At 45.2% G+C, this 19768-nt stretch overlaps 1 protein-coding gene across 1 annotated transcript in view; it reads right to left on the reverse strand.

Moving 5' to 3' along the window:
* Positions 1-5732: 5732 nt before the first annotated feature.
* Positions 5733-19768, reverse strand: part of LOC146059645 (caspase-1-A-like) — a 39971-nt gene continuing 25935 nt past the window's right edge. The window contains exons 7-10 of the mRNA XM_083172045.1: positions 14474-14732; positions 11551-11688; positions 9230-9339; positions 5733-6122 (exon numbers count right to left, since the gene is read on the reverse strand). Coding sequence (XP_083028171.1) covers positions 6033-6122; positions 9230-9339; positions 11551-11688; positions 14474-14732 — 597 coding nt within the window. The 3' untranslated portion in view covers positions 5733-6032. The remainder of the gene's footprint in view (positions 6123-9229; positions 9340-11550; positions 11689-14473; positions 14733-19768) is intronic.

Genomic DNA, 19768 nt, shown 5'->3' on the forward strand with positions numbered 1-19768 from the left:
ACCTAGGCCCTTATTCTGATCGGTGCGGATATTCCCGCATTCTTACGGTGCGGTCCGCACGCCACGGTGTTTTGCCGCGTGCGGCCATCGTCCGTAGAAACGCCCACGTGTCCTCCGCATTCGGACGGACTCACTCTTTAAGAACAGGGCGTGTTTACGGACGACATACAAAGCATGCGTGTGCGGGAGAAACACTCCGATTCGGCACGGTATTACAGAGTATTACAGAGTATGCTCGGGAATACCGCATCCGAACGGGAGCCAAGCGGTGCTACCGCACGTAAGCGGAGTATTTACGCCAAACAACCCACTATGAAGTATCTTCTGCTATACATCACATGACCCACTTATTCAATTACCTATCCTCATAAAAAAATGCTTATTTGGAATTGGAATCAATTAGATTCCAATATATCCTTACAAGCATGCCTAACACATGCATTGCACACATTAACCCTTACAGCAATGTAAGTGCAATGGTTTCAATTAAAGCACTGACAAGCGTCCTATTAGTGAGTAATGAGTAAAGGAGTAGATTCTATTGGGTTCAGGTGTTAATGGTTGTAGTCATTAGGCGTACGTTCGCCTACCGCATGAACGAGTGGTGTCCGCAAAGCAATAGTACACTTGTGGACACCGCACATTTCTGGCCTTTTTGATCGCGTGCATTCGGAGTGGTTTCCGAATGTACGCCCCCCAACATAAGTGTACTCCCCCGTGTCCGCCCATGTTTCCGCCCCGTTTTGCCCACTTTGAAACTACGCCCATGTGTCATTCCGCATGACGCCCATAATACGCCCCTATTTCCCGAATGATAGCGGTGAACAGTTCTGGACGGGATCTGGCCGAACTGGTACCGAGTCAAGGCGTGGCACATGCGCGTTGCGTTCTCCACGCATGCGCAGACGCCGTAAACACGCGATCCGAAAGTATGCGGTAAAGTCCGCGTCAATCAGAATAAGGGCCCTAGAGAGGTAGCTGTCTTTGCCAAGTCTGTACACACTTGCCTATGCTGTCAGCGAGGGAGCGGTGATGGGTGCCATGCTGCATTCCACAGCATGGTCCTCACTTGCAATGTCCCCTGTCGTCTTGCATGTACAGATGACGGAGGATGTCACTGATGATGCGCAGAGGCGGAAATCTTCGGCAACATAGAGTCACTTGTTAGTAAGTCTTGATCCATCACAGAGAAACAAAGGATTCATTTAACTATTTTTCCTGATGCATTAATGAGCTTCACTAATGCAGACACATTGATCAGTCCTGCATGGACCTTTTGGTATAGGGTGACACGTCCTGTTGTAAGATAACTTACTTATTCATAATATACATGTGTTTACTAGTGGCAATACTCCCTTCTGTCATTTTACACCCAATAATACAGTATATTGTATAATGACATTTATTTACCTATCATTTAGGAACAAGATGGCACCTCATGGTACTCCCACTGCACATATACCTAGCTGGGTATTTATACATTAATCTCCCTGGGCTGAGCAATGAAAAAAGGTAGATTTACTTTACTTTATTTTTTATTATTATTTTTGTTCTATTTTATTTTAATGGAATGCTGCTCAGGAGCCCACTTCTGTGGTTTGTGTTCTGAACCCACTATAGTCCTAAATAACATTCTGGACACATTACCCCCGACTTCACTACATGCGTGGTGTTATAAAGGCACAGTTGTAATCGCAGGAATGTTCTTCTGCTCAGGGCTGTAGAGAGCTTGGTCGGGCCCAGGTACTTTTTTATGAGTATGTACTAATGATGGAAGGCATGGCCACACCTTGAAGAGCTGGGGAGGGGGGGGGGGGGGTGTTTACAGTGAACCAATGTGATCGCTACCACTACCAGCATAGACCACCTGCGGTGCCAACACAGAGAAATGTATCCTAAGCTGAGGAGAAGAGATCCTGCTGTCGATTCCAGGTAAGAGGTGGGCAGACCAGAGCCAAAAAGGCCCAGGCAATTAGTGTCCGCTCCCCCCCCCCCCCCTCTGGGCACCATTGCCTCTGCTTCATCAACCCAATCTATCTCTTCTGCCCCACTGACAAAGGATTTGTTTTAAGCAATTTAGTTTGCCACATTTGCTGCTTGCTGTAGTTGCACACAACTTATGTGAGTCAGTGATCCCACCGTGTAACTGGTATTGCACATGTTCATTGGGCATATCATTGAATGGCGTGCCATAGCCAAAATTAGTCTCCCAACTGCTACACCAAATCAGTTGGTGTGGCAGTTGGGAGACCCCCCAATCTAGTAGAATAGACAGCGTCTGGCAGTTACCCTAAGACAGGGGTCTTCAACCTTTAAGACAGCGTGGGCCACCTAAAAAAATCCAGTGAAGCCCGAGGGCCACTATACTCTACTGCGGTATTTCGGACAGCCTCATAGAATCACAGCTCCCCTATAACATCAGCACAGTCCTTCATAGATAGTTTGCACAGCCGCCCATACTCAGCACATAACCCCACACACACACACACACACGTGTGAACTAGCAGGAAAACAATTACCTGACACCTCTTTTGCAACCTGCATGACCAGACATTGGTTACCGCAGGAATGGTCGTTGTCCTCACACGCTTAAGTTGACTGAAGGCTGCACACTGACATATAAACATGAAGGCCCACACAGTGACTTAGTACGCCTCACAGATCGAACCCAAACAATGAAAGGCTACTTAAATCAATATACACTGTTACACTGTTTATCCATAATACACATTACACATTATGCCGCACACCGTGATGCCCATTACACATTAATCCACACAAAAATTATGCCCATTGCACATTATGCCCCACAGTGATGCCCATTATGCCACAGACCATAATGCCAGCAGTACTCCTGCTTATACATATGATGCCCAAGCAGTGCCCCTCACCTAATGCCCCAGCAGTGCCCCTCACACACAATGCCCCAGCAGTGCCCCTCACACACAATGCCCCAGCAGTGCCCCTCACACACAATGCCCCAGCAGTGCCCCTCACACACAATGCCCCAGCAGTGCCCCTCACACACAATGCCCCAGCAGTGCCCCTCACACCCAATGCCCCAGCAGTGCCCCTCACACACAATGCCCCAGAAGTGCCCCTCACACACAATGCCCCAGCAGTGCCCCTCACACACAATGCCCCAGCAGTGCCCCTCACACACAATGCCCTCAGTAATGCCCCACACAAAATGCCCTCAGTAATGCCTGCAGCATTGCAAGGTCCCCTGCTCCCGCCAGCTGTACCTCCTCCTCCCGCAGCTTCGCCGGGTCCCAACTCCCCAGCTCGTGACCAGACGTGCCTCCTCCTCCCTCAGCCACACTGGATCCACTCTGCCCTGCCTGCAGCCAATGGAAATCGGGTAGGCGGCACCCGGGGGGACTCCATTACGCTGCCTCCCTCGGCAGCGTTTTCTTTTACTTTAAAAAAAAAGATCCTGTGCATGGCGGGCAGGGGGCCACTGAGATCAGCTCCGCGGGCCACTCGTGGCCCGCGGGCCATGGGTTGAAGACCCCTGCCCTAAGAGATTCACCCCCCACAGTACATTGGGGGTTATTTTGGTTTACTCTTTCTGACAAAAGCCTTCTTAGATGGACAAAACCATGTGCACTGCAGGTGGGGCAGATGTAGCTTGTGCAGAGAGAGTTAGATTTGGGTGGGGTTTTACTTCAAAGTGAGATCTATATTGCAGTATACAAATAAAGCAGTCAGTATTTTCCCTGCACAGAAACAAAATAACTCACCCAAATCTAATTATCTCTGCACATTTTACATATGCCCCCCCCTGCAGTGCACATGGTTTTGTCCATCTAAGAAGGAATTTGACAGAAAAAGTAAACCAAAATAACCCCCATTGGGAGGGGTGATAGCCAGTGGCAGCTCCAGAGGGGAGGCTGCAGCACAGTTCAAAAATTCAAATAGGGGAGCCATAGCAACTGCCAACCAGTCAGTTTAGAATGGCAGTTGGTGTGGCACCCTTATTTGAATTTTGAACTGTTCTGCAGCTCCCGTCTGAATCCACCACTGGTGATAGCTAACAAGCATTGAATACATTAAACCTTACATACCCGAACATTTACTGGTAATGGCCCAGAAAACGCAGTTGTGTCGACCATGGCGGCTGCATGACGTCACACACAGCCACTGCAACCCTAAACATTGCTGGTCTCTGTTTGCAGCCGGAATGGTGCTCACACTTTACATTTAAAACCACCTCCCCCAATGAATAGACATAAAAATAATATAATATTGATATAGCATCTATCTATTATCTTCTAAAACAGTGGTTCTCATACTGTGGGTCTTAACCCCAAAATGGTTCCCGACATTCTCAATATGGAGTTGCGACTAGAAATACGCAAAGCAATCAGAATAACCCCCATTATGCGATGTGTACCCAACACATCACCCGCAGCAGGACCTAGAGAGGTAGCTGTCTTTGCCAAGTCTGTACACACTTGCCTATGCTGTCAGCGAGGGAGCAGTGATGGGTGCCATGCTGCATTCCACAGCATGGTCCTCACTTGCAATGCCCCCTGTCGTCTTGCATGTACAGATGACGGAGGATGTCACTGATGATGCACAGAGGCGGAAATCTTCGGCAACATAGAGTCACTTGTTAGTAAGTCTTGATCCATCACAGAGAAACAAATGATTCATTTAACTATTTTTCCTGATGCATTAATGAGCTTCACTAATGCAGACACATTGATCAGTCCTGCATGGACCTTTTGGTATAGGGTGACACGTCCTGTTGTAAGATAACTTACTTATTCATAATATACAGGTGTTTACTAGTGGCAATACTCCCTTCTATCATTTTACACCCAATAATACAGTATTTTGTATAATGACATTTATTTACCTATCATTTAGGAACAAGATGGCACCTCATGGTACTCCCACTGCACATATACCTAGCTGGGTATTTATACATTAATCTCCCTGGGCTGAGCAATGAAAAAAAGGTAGATTTACTTTACTTTATTTTTTATTATTATTTTTGTTCTAATTTATTTTAATGGAATGCTGCTCAGGAGCCCACTTCTGTGGTTTGTGTTCTGAACCCACTATAGTCCTAAATAACATTCTGGACACATTACCCCCGACTTCACTACATGCGTGGTGTTATAAAGGCACGGTTGTAATCGCAGGAATGTTCTTCTGCTCAGGGCTGTAGAGAGTTTGGTCGGGCCCAGGTACTTTTTATGAGTATGACTATGTGCTAATGATGGATGGCATGGCCACACCTGGAAGAGCTGGATGGAGGGGGGGTGTTTTACAGTGAACAAATCCCAAGGTAAAACCAATGTGATCGCTACCACCACCAGCATAGACCATCCTGCAGCCCAACACAGAGCAATTTATCCTTGGCTGAGGAGAAGAGATCCTGCTGTCGCTTCCAGGTAAAAGGCGTGCAGACCGGAGCCATCAAGGAGCCTGTCCATCAGGCCAAGGCCTGGGCAATTAGTGTCTGCTCCCCCCCTCTGGGCGCCATTGCCTCTGCTTCATCAACACAATCTATCTCTTCCGCCCCACTGACAATGGATTTGTTTTAAGCAATTTACTTTACCACATTTGCTGCTTGTTGTAGTTGCACAAAACTTATGCGAGTCAGTGATCCCACCGTGTAACTGGTATTGCACATGTTAATTGGGCAGATCATTGAATGGTGTTCCATAGCCAAAATCACATTTATATGTCTGACACAAGGAAACATGAGAAATCTGACTTTATTGCTCTTTGGTATAAAATTGTATTTGTACAATATTTTATATTTGGTCTATAAAATATATGTGCTACATAAAATACATAATATTCTGTCCTATAACAATCCTTGCATATTGTAGTCTGGCAATGTTCGGAGCACAACTTGCTGTATTAGTATACTGTTTATTGTAGCAGCATTGCTGATTGGCCCCATTGTAGTAGCTGGCACCTGTGTACTGTGCAGCACACCTTAGTCTGTTTGGTTAGTTCTCTGTATTGTACTGTGGACCGTAAACCAGCTGGGATGGTATCGGAAGGAGCGGTCACAATCCAGGGAAAAGGAAAAATTTCTTCATGAGCGTTTTCCTCTCCTGTGTTGGCATCTGCAAACCATCCTTGAAGGAATATTGGACCTGTGTGGAGACGTAAAGGTACAATTTTAATACAAAAAGCTAATATTTGTGCTATTGTGTATAAAGGAGGTGCCAGTTATCCACTGACATGCCTCTTCCATGTTCTGCGATTTTATATAAAGGTTGAATTTAACATCTTATATAGGGCCTGATTCAGCATGTTTATCTATGCAGTGTACATCCGCTGCCTACCAAGCCCATAATCGCCTCCCGGCCCAACGCCCGTACCCGGCCCGGAAGCCTCGGTACCATGCCAGGGGATGCACACGAACACATCCCTTTGCATGTGGCCGAAGAGGTGAGAAATCATTCGATGGTCGCTGACCATCGAATAATTTATCTCCCCTTCGGTAAGGCTGCGTCTACGCATTGCGTTTTAGCAGGATGCAGTCGAACAGGATCCTGTTTAGCAGGATGCAACTTCTTGTGTCTACACATTGCGTTTTAGCAGGATGCAGCAGGCTTGTGTATATATGCTCTTGAGTAATCATCCTGTTAAACGGCTTCTGTTTGACTGCATCCTGCTGAAATGCAATCTGTAGACACAGTCATAGATTTACGTGTGCAGGCTCCTTCCTGCCAAATACCTATATACTCAGTGGTTTTATGGGGACGCCCATAAATCACTGGGCGTTTCCCTGCTGCCGTCCACTACACACCCCGGCCCTCCCTCCCCGCAGCGAAAGGCCCGGTGAGTGTTCTTGCTTGTTCTACAAGTCAGGGGCACAATCTTTCTGCCATATTTCCTCTGTGACAACTACTGCCATGCCACTTTCTGTGAAAGAGATAGATGTCAAGGCCTCTTGCCAAAAATAATGACATTCTAGACCCATTAATGAAGAAAACAATGTATCTGCGTCTCCTGACCAAGTAAAGCACATGATTTCATGTCTGTACATGGCGGTGAGTGTGCCATTGTGGTCTCAGCAAGCGCAGTCCTATGGAACGCACAATGAAGTGCGTATGCCCCCCCCCCCCCCATTCCTTCTTATGGCTGGACCATCTAACTGTGCTCACATGCTCTTTCCCACAATACTGGAGTGCGCATGCACTGTTCTACCTTTTTGTAATACCAGAAGTAGCCATTAGTTTCTGTGGAACGCAAAGGCGCCAGCCGTTCCGTACCTCCACTTTGAGGGTAGCGGGACAAATCCCCCCCTGGAGTATAGATATTCCCATGGATTGTATGCTTTCCTCAAAGTACCTGTAAGTATTAAAACTCTTCAGAAACAATGTTTTAACATCTGAACTAAAAATGTCCCACAGGAAGTGATGTCACATAGCTTCCCCCTATATAAACCTGCCCAGTGACACATCCAGTTACACTCTGACACTGGAGGAATACACACACTGAACAGGAAGTCTCTGGTAGGTTGTGCCTTGAATGTTTTTTCATGAATAATGTTAAATGTATATGGTCCTTCACAGATTTGAATTATTTGCCATGAACAATGCTAAATATGTATGTTTTTGCACTTATTGCCAAAAAGCATTTTGCATTAGTTATCTTTTTAGCTTATATCATTCAAACGGACCGATACAAAATAGTTAAGTACCATCTGTCTAAAATATAGATATAGATATAGACAGGCTGGCGGCACTCACAGTAAGTAGATAAAAAACGACAGACACACTACGAAAATTCTGTCAATAGAATTGAAACATTGAGTACACCAAGTGTGTCTGTCGTTTTTTATCTACTTACCGTGAGTGCTGCCAGCCAGTCCATATCTGTCTGTTTATTGTGGAAGGCACCCGGGATGTTGGATTCATGCAGAGAGTGCCGAGTAATAACTTACGTATATATATATAAGAAACTGTTAATAAATAAAATAAATATATATATATATATATATATATACTGTAGAGACGGACTAGCGCAACCACTTAGAATAATGTCAAATATGGGGTGCCAGCACGGCAAAGCAAATACAGACCACCGGGGGGTGCGGCACTCCACGAATCATAGACAGGATGGCAGAAATTGTAGACAACGTTTCAATGCTGGTTTATTAGAGGCATTTTCATCAGGACAAATTACACAGTGCAATGCGTTTACCTTATATTCACCCAGGTGGACGCCGGAGTGCGGCTGTGCACGGCTCCGGCGTCCACCTGGAATAATATATGGTAAACGCATTGCACTATGTAATTTGTCCTGATGAAAATGTCTCTAATAAACCGGCATTGAAACGTTGTCTACAATTTCTGCCGTCCTGTCTATGATTCGTAGAGTGCCGCACCCCCCGGTGGTGTGTTGTTGTATGTGTGTACGTATGTATGTATGTATGTATATATAATTTATTTATCAGTTCCGGTATAGTATATCGACAGTGACTAGGTTGACACCTATAAATGGTTGACCCCAGGTTGACTTTGGCATAAGGTCGACAAAAGCAAAAGGTTGACATTGGCATGCTCGACACTGAAAAGGTCGACACATATTGCACTTTTTTTTGTCTATTTTTAATTATATGTATTTACAGTTTCATTTATCCGTTTCTCATATAGCGCAGCATATTCCGTTGCGCTTTACAATTGGAAACAGTGATACAACAAACTGGGTAGTAATTTGATTCAGTAGTAGTAGAAGAAGGGCCTACATATGTTGACATGGACACCAAATAAGTGTACCGCACCGCCATGCTTCAGGCACGGTTAATACTCTAACGCTACACTATTATAATCTAACTCTATGCCCAATCGGACGGTAAAATATGAACCAAGTCAGACTTAAAAAACAAACAAACAAAAAAAAAACTTGTGTCGACCTTTTCAGTGTCGACCATGTCAATGTTGACCTTTTGCTTGCGTCTACCTTCTGTCAGTGTTGGCCTAAAGTATGTCGACCATTTATAAGTGTCAACCTTGTCACTGTCGACCATTAGTGGTCAACCTAGTGACTGTTGACCTTGATATTGTCGACCCAGGGTCCGGATATCAAGGGGCCCAGTTCATGCACTATCGGTCTTCCAAGCTTCTAAGCATGGGCACCTACTATGGTATGTCCTCGTTGGGCCCTTTTTGTCCCTGTCCAACACTCATATATATTTAGCATTCTTTACACAGCGTTATTGCATTTCCAGCTTAGCTCTATGTAGACTCACCTTGCGGAACATATCCTCTAGAGAAGAGCAGTGAGCATCTTTATTCATTACTTCAATCAAACGTTGGATAAACAAGGATCCTATTTCCTTATCTCTCCAGGAAAGGGTGTCTGCATAGGTACAGATAATATATATTGTTTTAAAGCCATTATTATTTTCATGACATCTGATTTAGGGCATAATTCAGACCAGTTACCAAGGCTGCACTTTTTTGCAGATGGAAAAAACCATGTTGCACTGCAGGTGTGGCTGATGTAACATGTGCAGAGAGTTAGATTTGGGTGAGGTGTGTTCAAACTGAAATCTAAACTGCAGGGTAAGGGCCTCCATACACTTGTCCAGCTTGTCCTAAGGACAAGTCGGACCCAATTTCCTCTGAGCTCCCCTGGAGGATCACATATGATCTGGCATTTGATGTGCCATTTTTACAAGCGATCAATCTCAGGCGATTTATTTATATATAGTTTCTTATATAGCGCAGCAGATTCTCACTGCTATGATCCATTCCTGCGCTCCTGTTTCACCCTCATTCCTGCGCTCCTGTTTCACCCTCATTCCTGCGCTCCTGTTTCACCCTCACAGGCACAGCTGAGCTAACCAGGGAGCACGTCACAGTCAGAGTAGGCAACTGCTGGAAAGGGGGGATTGCAGCAGATATCGGAAATATTGGGGAGACTCACTATGGGAATTATTAAGATATACCTCAGAACTGTCCTGCTTTCAATGGGTCAGTTCAGATTTCAGAGGATTGTCTCACCACCCTATGATTAAGAGATCAACCAAAATTGGATGGGATGGGATTGGCACAAAAATGGTGTATTTGTGATTCATGATAAAAGTATGCGGACACTTGAGCTTCCATGTTTGTGTCGTTTGTCATTCGGAAGCTGCAAATTCAGGGGAATGCTGCTATAAAGCATGATCGCAGTACAAATTTGTTCTCGAAATGGGCAAAACCATGTGCACTGCAGGTGGGGCAGATGTAACATGTTCAGTGAGAGTTAAATTTGGGTGGGGTGTGTTGAAACTGAAATCTAAATTGCAGTGTAAAAATAATGCAGCCAGTATTTACCCTGCACAGAAACAATATAACTCACACAAATCTAACTCTCTCTATACATGTTACATCTGCCCCATCTGCAGTGCACATGGTTTTGCCCATTTTGAGAACAAATTTGTACTGCGATCAGATCTGAATAAGGGCCTATAATACCGCTTTCAGACCTCAAATGCAGGGTCGCACTGGGACTTTTAAACGGCTCAGTCCCTGGCGACCCTGCATGTGCGGTCTGTTCGGATTGCAGCAGTGAACCGGCAATATTGCTGACATCATGAGGGGGTGTGGCAGAGCGTCTGTGTGTCATTGGGGTGGGGGAGGAGGCATCGCTTAGAGCTGGCGCTGCACCAAGCGCTACCTCCTCCATAGTGTGAACAGGAAATGGGATGCTCAACTATTTTAACCCAGGGTTGCCGACGCTCCCGGAATTTGCCGGAGTCTCCCGAAATCGGGTGCTTCCTCCCGGCCCCCCGGAAGGGTAGGCAACCCTCCCGGAATCAGGGGGACCCCCACTTAGCCCCCCGATCGCGGCATTTATATGCCGCAATCCGCGGGTCTCAGGGGAGGGGGCGGAGCTAAAACGGCACAATCGTGTCATTTTAGCCCCGCCCCCTCTATGGATATCAGTTATTTCGGCTGTTTGCCGTAATGGGGCTTAATGACGGCACAGTTAAGCCCCGCCCCCAAATCTCGTACTGCAAAATTCCTCTCCGGGCTTCTCCCGGAGATGATTTTTTGAAAGTCGGCAACCCTGGTTTAACCCGTTCACCATGCACAGCAACACGACAACAAACTGGTAAGAACTCTGCTTTTTACCCGGTTTGGATTGACGTGTTGCTACCAGTTAGCTATAACCGGTAACCCCTTTCACATCGCACCAATTACAGGGTTGAACCGGCAAGAAACGGGCATGTTCCCGATAATTAGCAAACTTATACCCCTTTCACATTGCAGCTGTCAAATGCATTCAGCCCATCTGAGTTTTAAAAATGACTAGCTGTCCCGTCCCCTTATCTTCTGACAACTGCAAAGACTGGTAGGGTTATTTTGTTGTATCCTTTGTTCAAACAAGTGTAGTACTCTCTAATATAACTGCTGGTTCACAGGAAATGTTTAAATGGACATATTTTTTTATATCAATATATAAAAGATCATCTTCGATCAGTTGAGATGTATGATGTAAATTAAAAAGATACTATCATTTTCTTATACTGTGTGACTATTGATTTTGATCTCATATGTTTTTTCTATATGTCTTGTGTACCTGGAGTTGTTGAATAGAAGCAGATGAAGTCACGTTCTTTCTGGATCATGCGAATTTGATCATCATCCAAATGTGCTGGCGGCGGTGGGCTGGGGGGAGCAGATGTGCTGTCGCTGACCATGACTCTGCTCTTCTCATCTGCATAAATACAATTATCAACACACTAGTTATGACATCTCACATGCACATTCATTATTATCTTCTCCTGTTCTTATGATCTGAAAATAAACAATTGATTTTGTTGTACAGAATTCAGTGGAAATAACCAATTTTGCAGCCAATGCTCAGTGTACATGATCAGCCAGCATACAAAGCAAGATGATCCAATATGAGCTACCGTGTAGTATTCACAAACAATACAAAATGTTCCCACATTCACATGGGTTTGATTAAAGGAAAATTGCGGGCACCCCCCCTGACATTTTGGGCTGTATGTCCGAGTTTGCCGGAGGTGCGGGATGCCAGCCAATCTCAGACTTTTTTTAAAAGTGGCAATCATTTACAAGGCAAAACCATGGCGTATAAATTAAATGATTGGCACTTTAACACAATGTCCGAGATCAGCCGGCATCCCCGGACCCCTGGCAAACTCAAATCTTATTACATATGACCCATAGTATCAGGCAAAGGGCTGTAGAAGGACTAGCTGCAGGTGAATAAGGACATAATTCAGACTTGATCACAAAGCACATTTTTTCTCAAATGGACAAAACCATGTTGCACTGCAGGTGGGGCAGATGTAAGGCTTGGGTAACACATAACGGCCAAGCGGGTCCTGTTCAGTGGGACCGCTTGGCTGGAAGGAGGCTGTGTGGGGTCACACACAATGTTGTGGCCGGATCCTGCAGAACAGGATCCAGCCACTTCCGACTGGATTTCAAGGGGAACACAGTGCGGCACATCCACACTCTGTGAGCACATACATTCAATGTATGCATTTGCTCTGAAATCCGGTCGTCCCGCTGTCCTGTCCTGGTAAGTCCCGGCCCTGCGGCCCTGCCGCATATGTATGGATGGCCACATAGGGGCCTTTGTGAAGGCTCCTTCCAGCCAAGGGGGTTCAGCTGAACTTGGCTGCTATGTGTGGCCCCAGCCTTACATGTGCAGAGAAAGTTAGATTTGGAGGAGTTATTTTGTTTCTGTGCAGCTCAAATAGTGGCTGCTGCTTTATTCCTACACTACAATTTAGATTTCAGTTTGAACACACCCCACCAAAATCTAACTCTTTGCACATTTTACATCTGCCCCACCTGCAGTGCACCATGGTTTTGTCCATTATTATCAAAGCTATTTTTGACCACTTTGACACCTGCTTATGGTTAGGAGTGAGCACCTCGATACCAGTCTGCAAAACTCTGGCCATTCCTACACAAACTTGCCTACATGACCCTCTCCATGCGGGAGAAAATGCTCTGTTCCTGGACTTCCCTGGTAATGTATGATTGCCATCACCTGTGGTGAAACGCCTTTACCTAGCTCCCCACAGGTGATGGCAATCATACATTACCAGGGAAGTCCAGAAACAGAGCATTTTCTCCCTCATGGAGAGGGTCATGTAGGCAAGTTTGTTCCTACACTATTCACTATACATTGTAGCCAACTTTAATTGCCATATGTGCATAGAACTTAATCAGCCTCAGTGACAGCAGTGAAATGTTTTCTTTAAAATGACAGGTGCTACCAAGGAAGGCTAATTGGCAGCAAGTATGTTTTATTAAAAAAAAAGGTCTACTTTATTTAAGGGGTGAGATTTAATAGGACAAGAGATTCAGAAAGTGAGAGATTTGGTGAGAAATCTCCAGGTTTTTTTAAAGCGTCAATCATTCAAAAATCAAACTGGTTTTGCAATGTAAATGATTGCCGCTTTAAAAAACCTGGAGATTTCTCACCAAATCTCTTAAGGCCCCCATACATTAGGCCGACTTGTCCGTAGGACAAGTCGGACCTAATCTACTGGCAACTCCCCTGGGGGGTCACATACGATTTGGCACTTGATGTGCCAGGTTTTGCATATGATAAATCGCATGCGATTTATCACAAGCAGTCCCTCCGGGGAGCTGCTGTCAGCGGGAGATAGGGCATGGGGTCTGCAAGCAGGCAGCGGACGCAGCCTGTAGTACCTGCGGTGGAGGGAGCCAGATGCCGAGCGGGGGGACTGCAAGCAGGGAGCCAGGCAGGGGAGGCAGTGGGCACCAGAGAGCAGAGACCGGGTAGCGTAGGGGAAGCCGGGCAGCAGCGGGCGGACATAGAAATGAATTAACAGTCAGTGATTGGCTGAGAGCTCTCTCAGTCAGAGAGCTCTCAGCCAATTACTGTCTGTCCATTCATTTCTATGTGCCCGGCTTCCCCTACGCTACCCGGTCTCTGTCTCTGATCCCCTTGCGGCGTTCATCGCCTGGAAGTATCTATTTGCGGCATTCCCCCTCCCGCCCAGGATAGTGCGCCCACTGCCTCTCTAGCCCGGCTCCCTGCTTACAGTCCCCCGCTCGGCTCCCTCCACCGCACGTACTATACGCTGCGTCCCCTGCCCGCCTTGGGCTGCACATAAGATTTAACAAATCTTATGTGCAGCCCGTCTGACCTCCCGAATCCGACCCGATGCGCACGGGACCGCGCATCGGGTCGGATGGGATGTCTGCACATGCGATTTGGCCCGATTTCACGGCCCGATTCCTCCGAATCGGGTCAAAACGGGCCCAAATCGCATAGTGTATGGCGGCCTTTACTTTCTGAATCTCTCATCCTATTAAATCTCACCCATGGTGTGGGTCACATGACTGCATTATATATCCTGTGTTTTCAATTTCCCTCTCAGTAAGGTGCTCTACTCTTCCTCCTCTAGCCTGTTTTAAATAGATCTTCTTGACCTTATTAAATTGCAAACCTGTAAACCATATGTAAATATCATAGATCTGCCACTCACCCCCACGACAGGCCTGGATAATGATAACTTTTGGCTTGTCCCGTAGTCCGGAGCAATTCACATTGTTGAAGCTATTGAAGATCTCATCAACACAAATAATACCATCCATCTTGTGCTGACCAGGTGCGTCCTTTATTTCTTGACCATCAGTACCACAAATGACGTCTTTCTCTCCATGAGACATGAACACCAGAAAGGTGCTGTCAGAATCCTTGTGCGCGCTCTCAGTGGAAAATGTCTTCATTGTTTTCTGCATTTCCTAAGTGGTGAGCAGACACAGACATGTATATGTTACCACTGCGCTGCCAGGGGACTGGGATAAGTTTCTTAGATAGGATGCCAGACCAGAATGGGCTTTGCCAGTTACAGCGAGAATAACTTTTTAATCACTTATTGTAACCTCAAAATTTGATATAGCTTTTTTTATGGCACAATTAGGGCCTTCAGTCATTAGCATATGATATTTGTTTATTTGCATTTAAGTTACATAGTTACATAGTAGGTGAGGCTGAATAAAGACTTGCGTCCATCTAGTTCAACCTATGTTTATAATAGTTTATCCCTTGTTGTATAGTATAGTATATTTTAAAGACAGATTATGTTACTTATTCGTACCCATGGATGTTTTTAACCAATAAATGTTTATCCAAACGTATTTTAAACGTATTTATAGTGTCTGCCAACACCACTTCTCCAGGAAGAGAGTTCCAAAGTTTGACTGCTCTGACCGTAAATAAATTTTTTCGGTACTCTTTACCTAGAAGGGCGCCAGCGATTGAAATCGCGGTCGTCGGGGGTAAAAATCGCGGTCATCGCGGGCATCGCGGGTAAATCGGGATGGCCGCGATGACCGCGATGACCGCGATTTTCCCATAGGGAACAATGTTAAAAAGGCTGATTGACCGCGATTTGACTGTTAAATGCCTCAATGGACCCGATTTGGCCCTAGGAATCAATGTTAAATGGGCCACAGAGCCCAAATAAGCACAATTAACCCTTAAATGTCCCCCCCAATTTTTAACGCCACCCCACCATCCACGCGAACCCGAAGCGTGGCGAGCGCAGCGAGCCCGCGAGGGGCGGCGGTACGCGTCCTCCGACCTTTTCATGCCCTACTATCCACTAGGGCGTGGAGTGAGAATATAATAGTGTGGCGAGCGCAGCGAGCCACCGAGCCCGAAGCGTGGCGAGCGCAGCGAGCCACGCGAGGGGACGCGGATACCTTCACAGGTAGACGCGTCCCCTCGCGGGCTTCACAGGTGTCGGCGTCGCCACGGACACCTGTGAAGCCCGCGAGGGGACGCGTATAACTGTGAAGGTATCCGCGTCCCCTCGCGGGGCTCGCTGCGCTCGCCACGCTTCGGGCTCGGTGGCTCGCTGCGCTCGCCACACTATTATATTCTCACTCCACGCCCTAGTGGATAGTAGGGCATGAAAAGGTCGGAGGACGCGTACCGCCGCCCCTCGCGGGCTCGCTGCGCTCGCCACGCTTCGGGTTCGCGTGGATCGTGGGGTGGCGTTAAAAATTGGGGGGGACATTTAAGGGTTAATGGGCTCTGTGGCCCATTTAACATTGATTCCTATGGCCAAATCGGGTGGATTGAGCCATTTAACAGTGAAATCGGGTCCATCGCGCCTTTTAACATTGATTCCTATGGGAAATCGGGAGCATCGCGTCGCGGGCATCGCGGGTACATTTATGGCCGGCCGCGACGCGACCGACACGATTTCCATGTTTAACATGGGTTTCAATGGGAAATCGCGGGCATCGCGTCGGTCGCGTCGCGGCCATACATAAATGTACCCGCGATGCCCGCGACGGGTGCCCTTCTAGGTAAAGAGTACCATTTTTTCTTCTAGATGAACAAAATCTTTTTTTCTTCTAATCTAAACTCGTGCCCTCGCGTCCTAGATTCCTGTCTAGCAGAAAAAAGGGTGTTTGACCGTTCCTTATATTGGCCCCTGATATATTTGTACATGTTGAGCATGTCCCCCCCTTAAACGTCTCTTCTCTAATGTAAATAGTCCCAACTTGCTTAATCTCTCCCCGTAGCTTAAATTCTCCATTCCCCTAATAAGATTTGTTGCTCGCCTTTGTATTTTTTCTAATTCTATGATGTCCTTTTATAGTGAGGGGCCCAGAATTGTACTCCGTATTCGAGGGGAGGTCTAAAGCATTGCTTTGTACAGTGGCATAATTACTTTTGAGTCCATAGATTCCATGCCCCTTTTAATACATGCTAGAATTTTGTTGGCCTTTTTTGTTGCTATATTACATTGAGCACTACACCCCAGTTTTGTGTCTATTTGGACTCCTAGATCCTTTTCAAGTACTGAATTACCCAATTCATCCCCGCTTACTGTAGGTTATAACTTGTACACTGGTTATGTCTCCCAAGGGGCATGACCTTGCATTTATTAACATTGAACCTCATCTTTCACTTTTTTGCCCACTCATCTAGATTGTCAAGATCATTTTGAAGCGAAGTAACATCTTCTGATGAATTAATAGGTCTGCTCAGTTTTGTGTTGTCTCCAAAGATGGGTACATTGCTGAGTAACCCCATCCCAATATCGTTAATAAAAATGTTAAATAAAATGGGCCCTAGAACCGAACCCTGTGGCACTCCACTTAGTACTGGTATCATATCTGATACGGCACCATTCACAACCACTCTTTGTTCTCTATTACACAGCCAGTTCCCTACCCATCTACAGATATTTTCCCCTAATCCTAGGTCCTCCATTTTATTTATCAACCTCTTGTGTGGTACTCTATCAAAAGCTTTAGCAAAATCTAGGAAAATCACATCTACCGTGTTTCCATTATCTAGAGTTTACTAACCTCCTCGTAGAAACCTAGTAAATTAGTTTGGCATGAACGATTTTTCACGAACCTATGTTGGTTAATACTAAGTAAACTATGAAGGTCTAAATATTCCTGGATACTATCCCTTAAAAATCCTTCAAATATTTTACCCACTATTGAAGTTAAACTCACAGGTCTGTAATTAGCGGGATCCTCCTTTTTTTCATTTTTTGAATATTGGCACTACCTCTGCTATTCTCCAGTCTTTTGGTACCTTACCTGATGATAGTGAATTATTAAAGATGTAATGCAGAGGGGTCGCTAATTCCTCGCTTAATTCCATTAGTACCCTAGGATGAATCCCATCTAGCCCTGGAGATTTGTTTGTTTTGATTTTGCTGAGCCTCAATATTATTTCCTCAGTCATGAAATCAACAATGAGATCCGGTTTGTTCATCCCATTTGTGGTACGTGTGCGTTCTACTGTCTTCTCTCCCTTAGTAAACACTGATGAGAAGAACTCATTTAATAGTTATGCTTTATCCTTGTCCTCCGTAAAACTTTTTCCATTGATATTAGTTAATGGGTCTATGTTCTCCTTAATTATTCATTTACTATTTATGTATTTGAAAAACTTATTGGGGTTGGTTTTGCTTTCGGTGGCTATACTCTCTTCATAATCCCTTTTAGCTACTTTGATTACCCCTTTACAAGTTTTGTTTGATTCTTTGTATTTGTTGAACGCCTCCTCATTTAAGTTATTTTTATAGAATGCTCTTTTTTTAATGTTGAATGCTGACCTTACTTTTTTTGTCCAACCATGGCGGCTTTTTTTTTATTGAATTTACCCTTATTTACTTTAGGAATTTATTTAATAGTTAATGAATAAAGCACCTTTTTTAGAGTATCCCACATTTCTTCTGCATTTATCCCCTCAAAAACCATTTCCCACAAAATTCCTTTTAGGGCTTCCCTGAATAATTTGAAGTTAGCTTTTTTGAAGTTTAGTATTTTTGCTGATCCTTTATGATGTAGTTTACTGAAAATGATTTCCAGTGAAACCATGTTGTGGTCACTGTTCCCTAGATGTTCAATTACTTTGGTGTTTGAAACTAAATCTATGTTATTTGTTAATACTAGATCCAATATTGCCTTATTACGAGTTGGAGCTTCTACCGTTTGTGTGATAAACTGGTCTTTGAGTAAGCTTAGAACCCACTGCTTCTTGCTGTTTTACCTGTTTCGTTTATCCAATCAATGTCCGGTAAATTAAAATCCCCCATAATTAATACCTGCCCCTGATCTGACAATTGTTTGATTTGGCTTCAAAGAAGAGACTCATCCCTTTTGTTTATTTTCGGCGGTCTATAGCATACCCCTATTAAAATTTTGTTTTTAGGTTTGTTGTTGTTGTCGTTGATTATCTCTGCCCACACGGCCTCCGTGTTATCTTCCTCTGAACCTGTGCTCATTACTTTCTCACACGATATTAATTATTTTTTACATATTGGCACACACCCCCGCCCCTTCTATTTTCCCTGTCTTTTCTGTAGAGTGTATATCCCTCCATGCTTAGGGCCCAGTTATGCGTCTCATTACACCATGTTTCTGTAATACCAATGATGTCATAATCGTCCCTAGTGACCACAGTTTCTAATTCCCCGATTTTACCAGCTAAGCTTCTTGCATTAGCCAGTAAACATTTTAGTTTATGCTTATTTTTAGTTGCGTTGCATACAGGTAGCAAGAAGTATAGGGTAGGAAATGCATTCGCGGATGCAATTCTGCTTTCTGGCCCTTATCCAGGTCCCACTGGATCTGCTTCCTGATGCGCAAAGTACCAATGGTCAGTACTGCCTGTGCGCAAACAGGTCCAGCAATGTAGGAAGCAGAAAGACATCAGGTTGTCAGGGATTAACAGTATGATGCAGTTAAGATGTGTACACATTGGCCAATATATCAGCCGTTCGACTAAAGATATATCGAGCGTATCATGCTGTGTGTAAAGGCGATCTGCTGATCACCCGTACAGCCGTGGCAGGAGCCATCAGTGATTGACAGCTCAATGCAGATGCACCCGCCCAGTTGTGATGTCAGTCCCGATGGATCGGGCAGCATGTATGGAAGATCTGCAAATATATCGTCTACTGAGCATCCAGCATAGGTCCAGGCTGACTTTGGCAGTATGTATCTCCTAAGATAGAGATGACAAATGGGCAGCTTTGGTACATATGCACAGTTGCAAAAAAAAAAAAAACACATCTAGAAAATATGCAATATTAAGGTTCAATGAGAACATCTCTTGCTGCTGTTAGGTGTGGGAGACACGCCTAACAGCAGCCGATTAGCATCCAAGGTGGAGAAACGCATTTTTTGAGCTCCCAACACACCAGTTCTCACAAGGCAAGACCAGCGCCTGTGTCTCCCACACCTAACAGCAGCAAGAGATGTGTCCAGTTATCTACTGGTAAAGGAAGGCTGAAAAG

The sequence above is a fragment of the Crinia signifera genome, chromosome 2, assembly GCF_055691185.1.
Source record: "Crinia signifera chromosome 2, ASM5569118v1, whole genome shotgun sequence".
Lineage (NCBI taxonomy): Eukaryota > Metazoa > Chordata > Amphibia > Anura > Myobatrachidae > Crinia > Crinia signifera.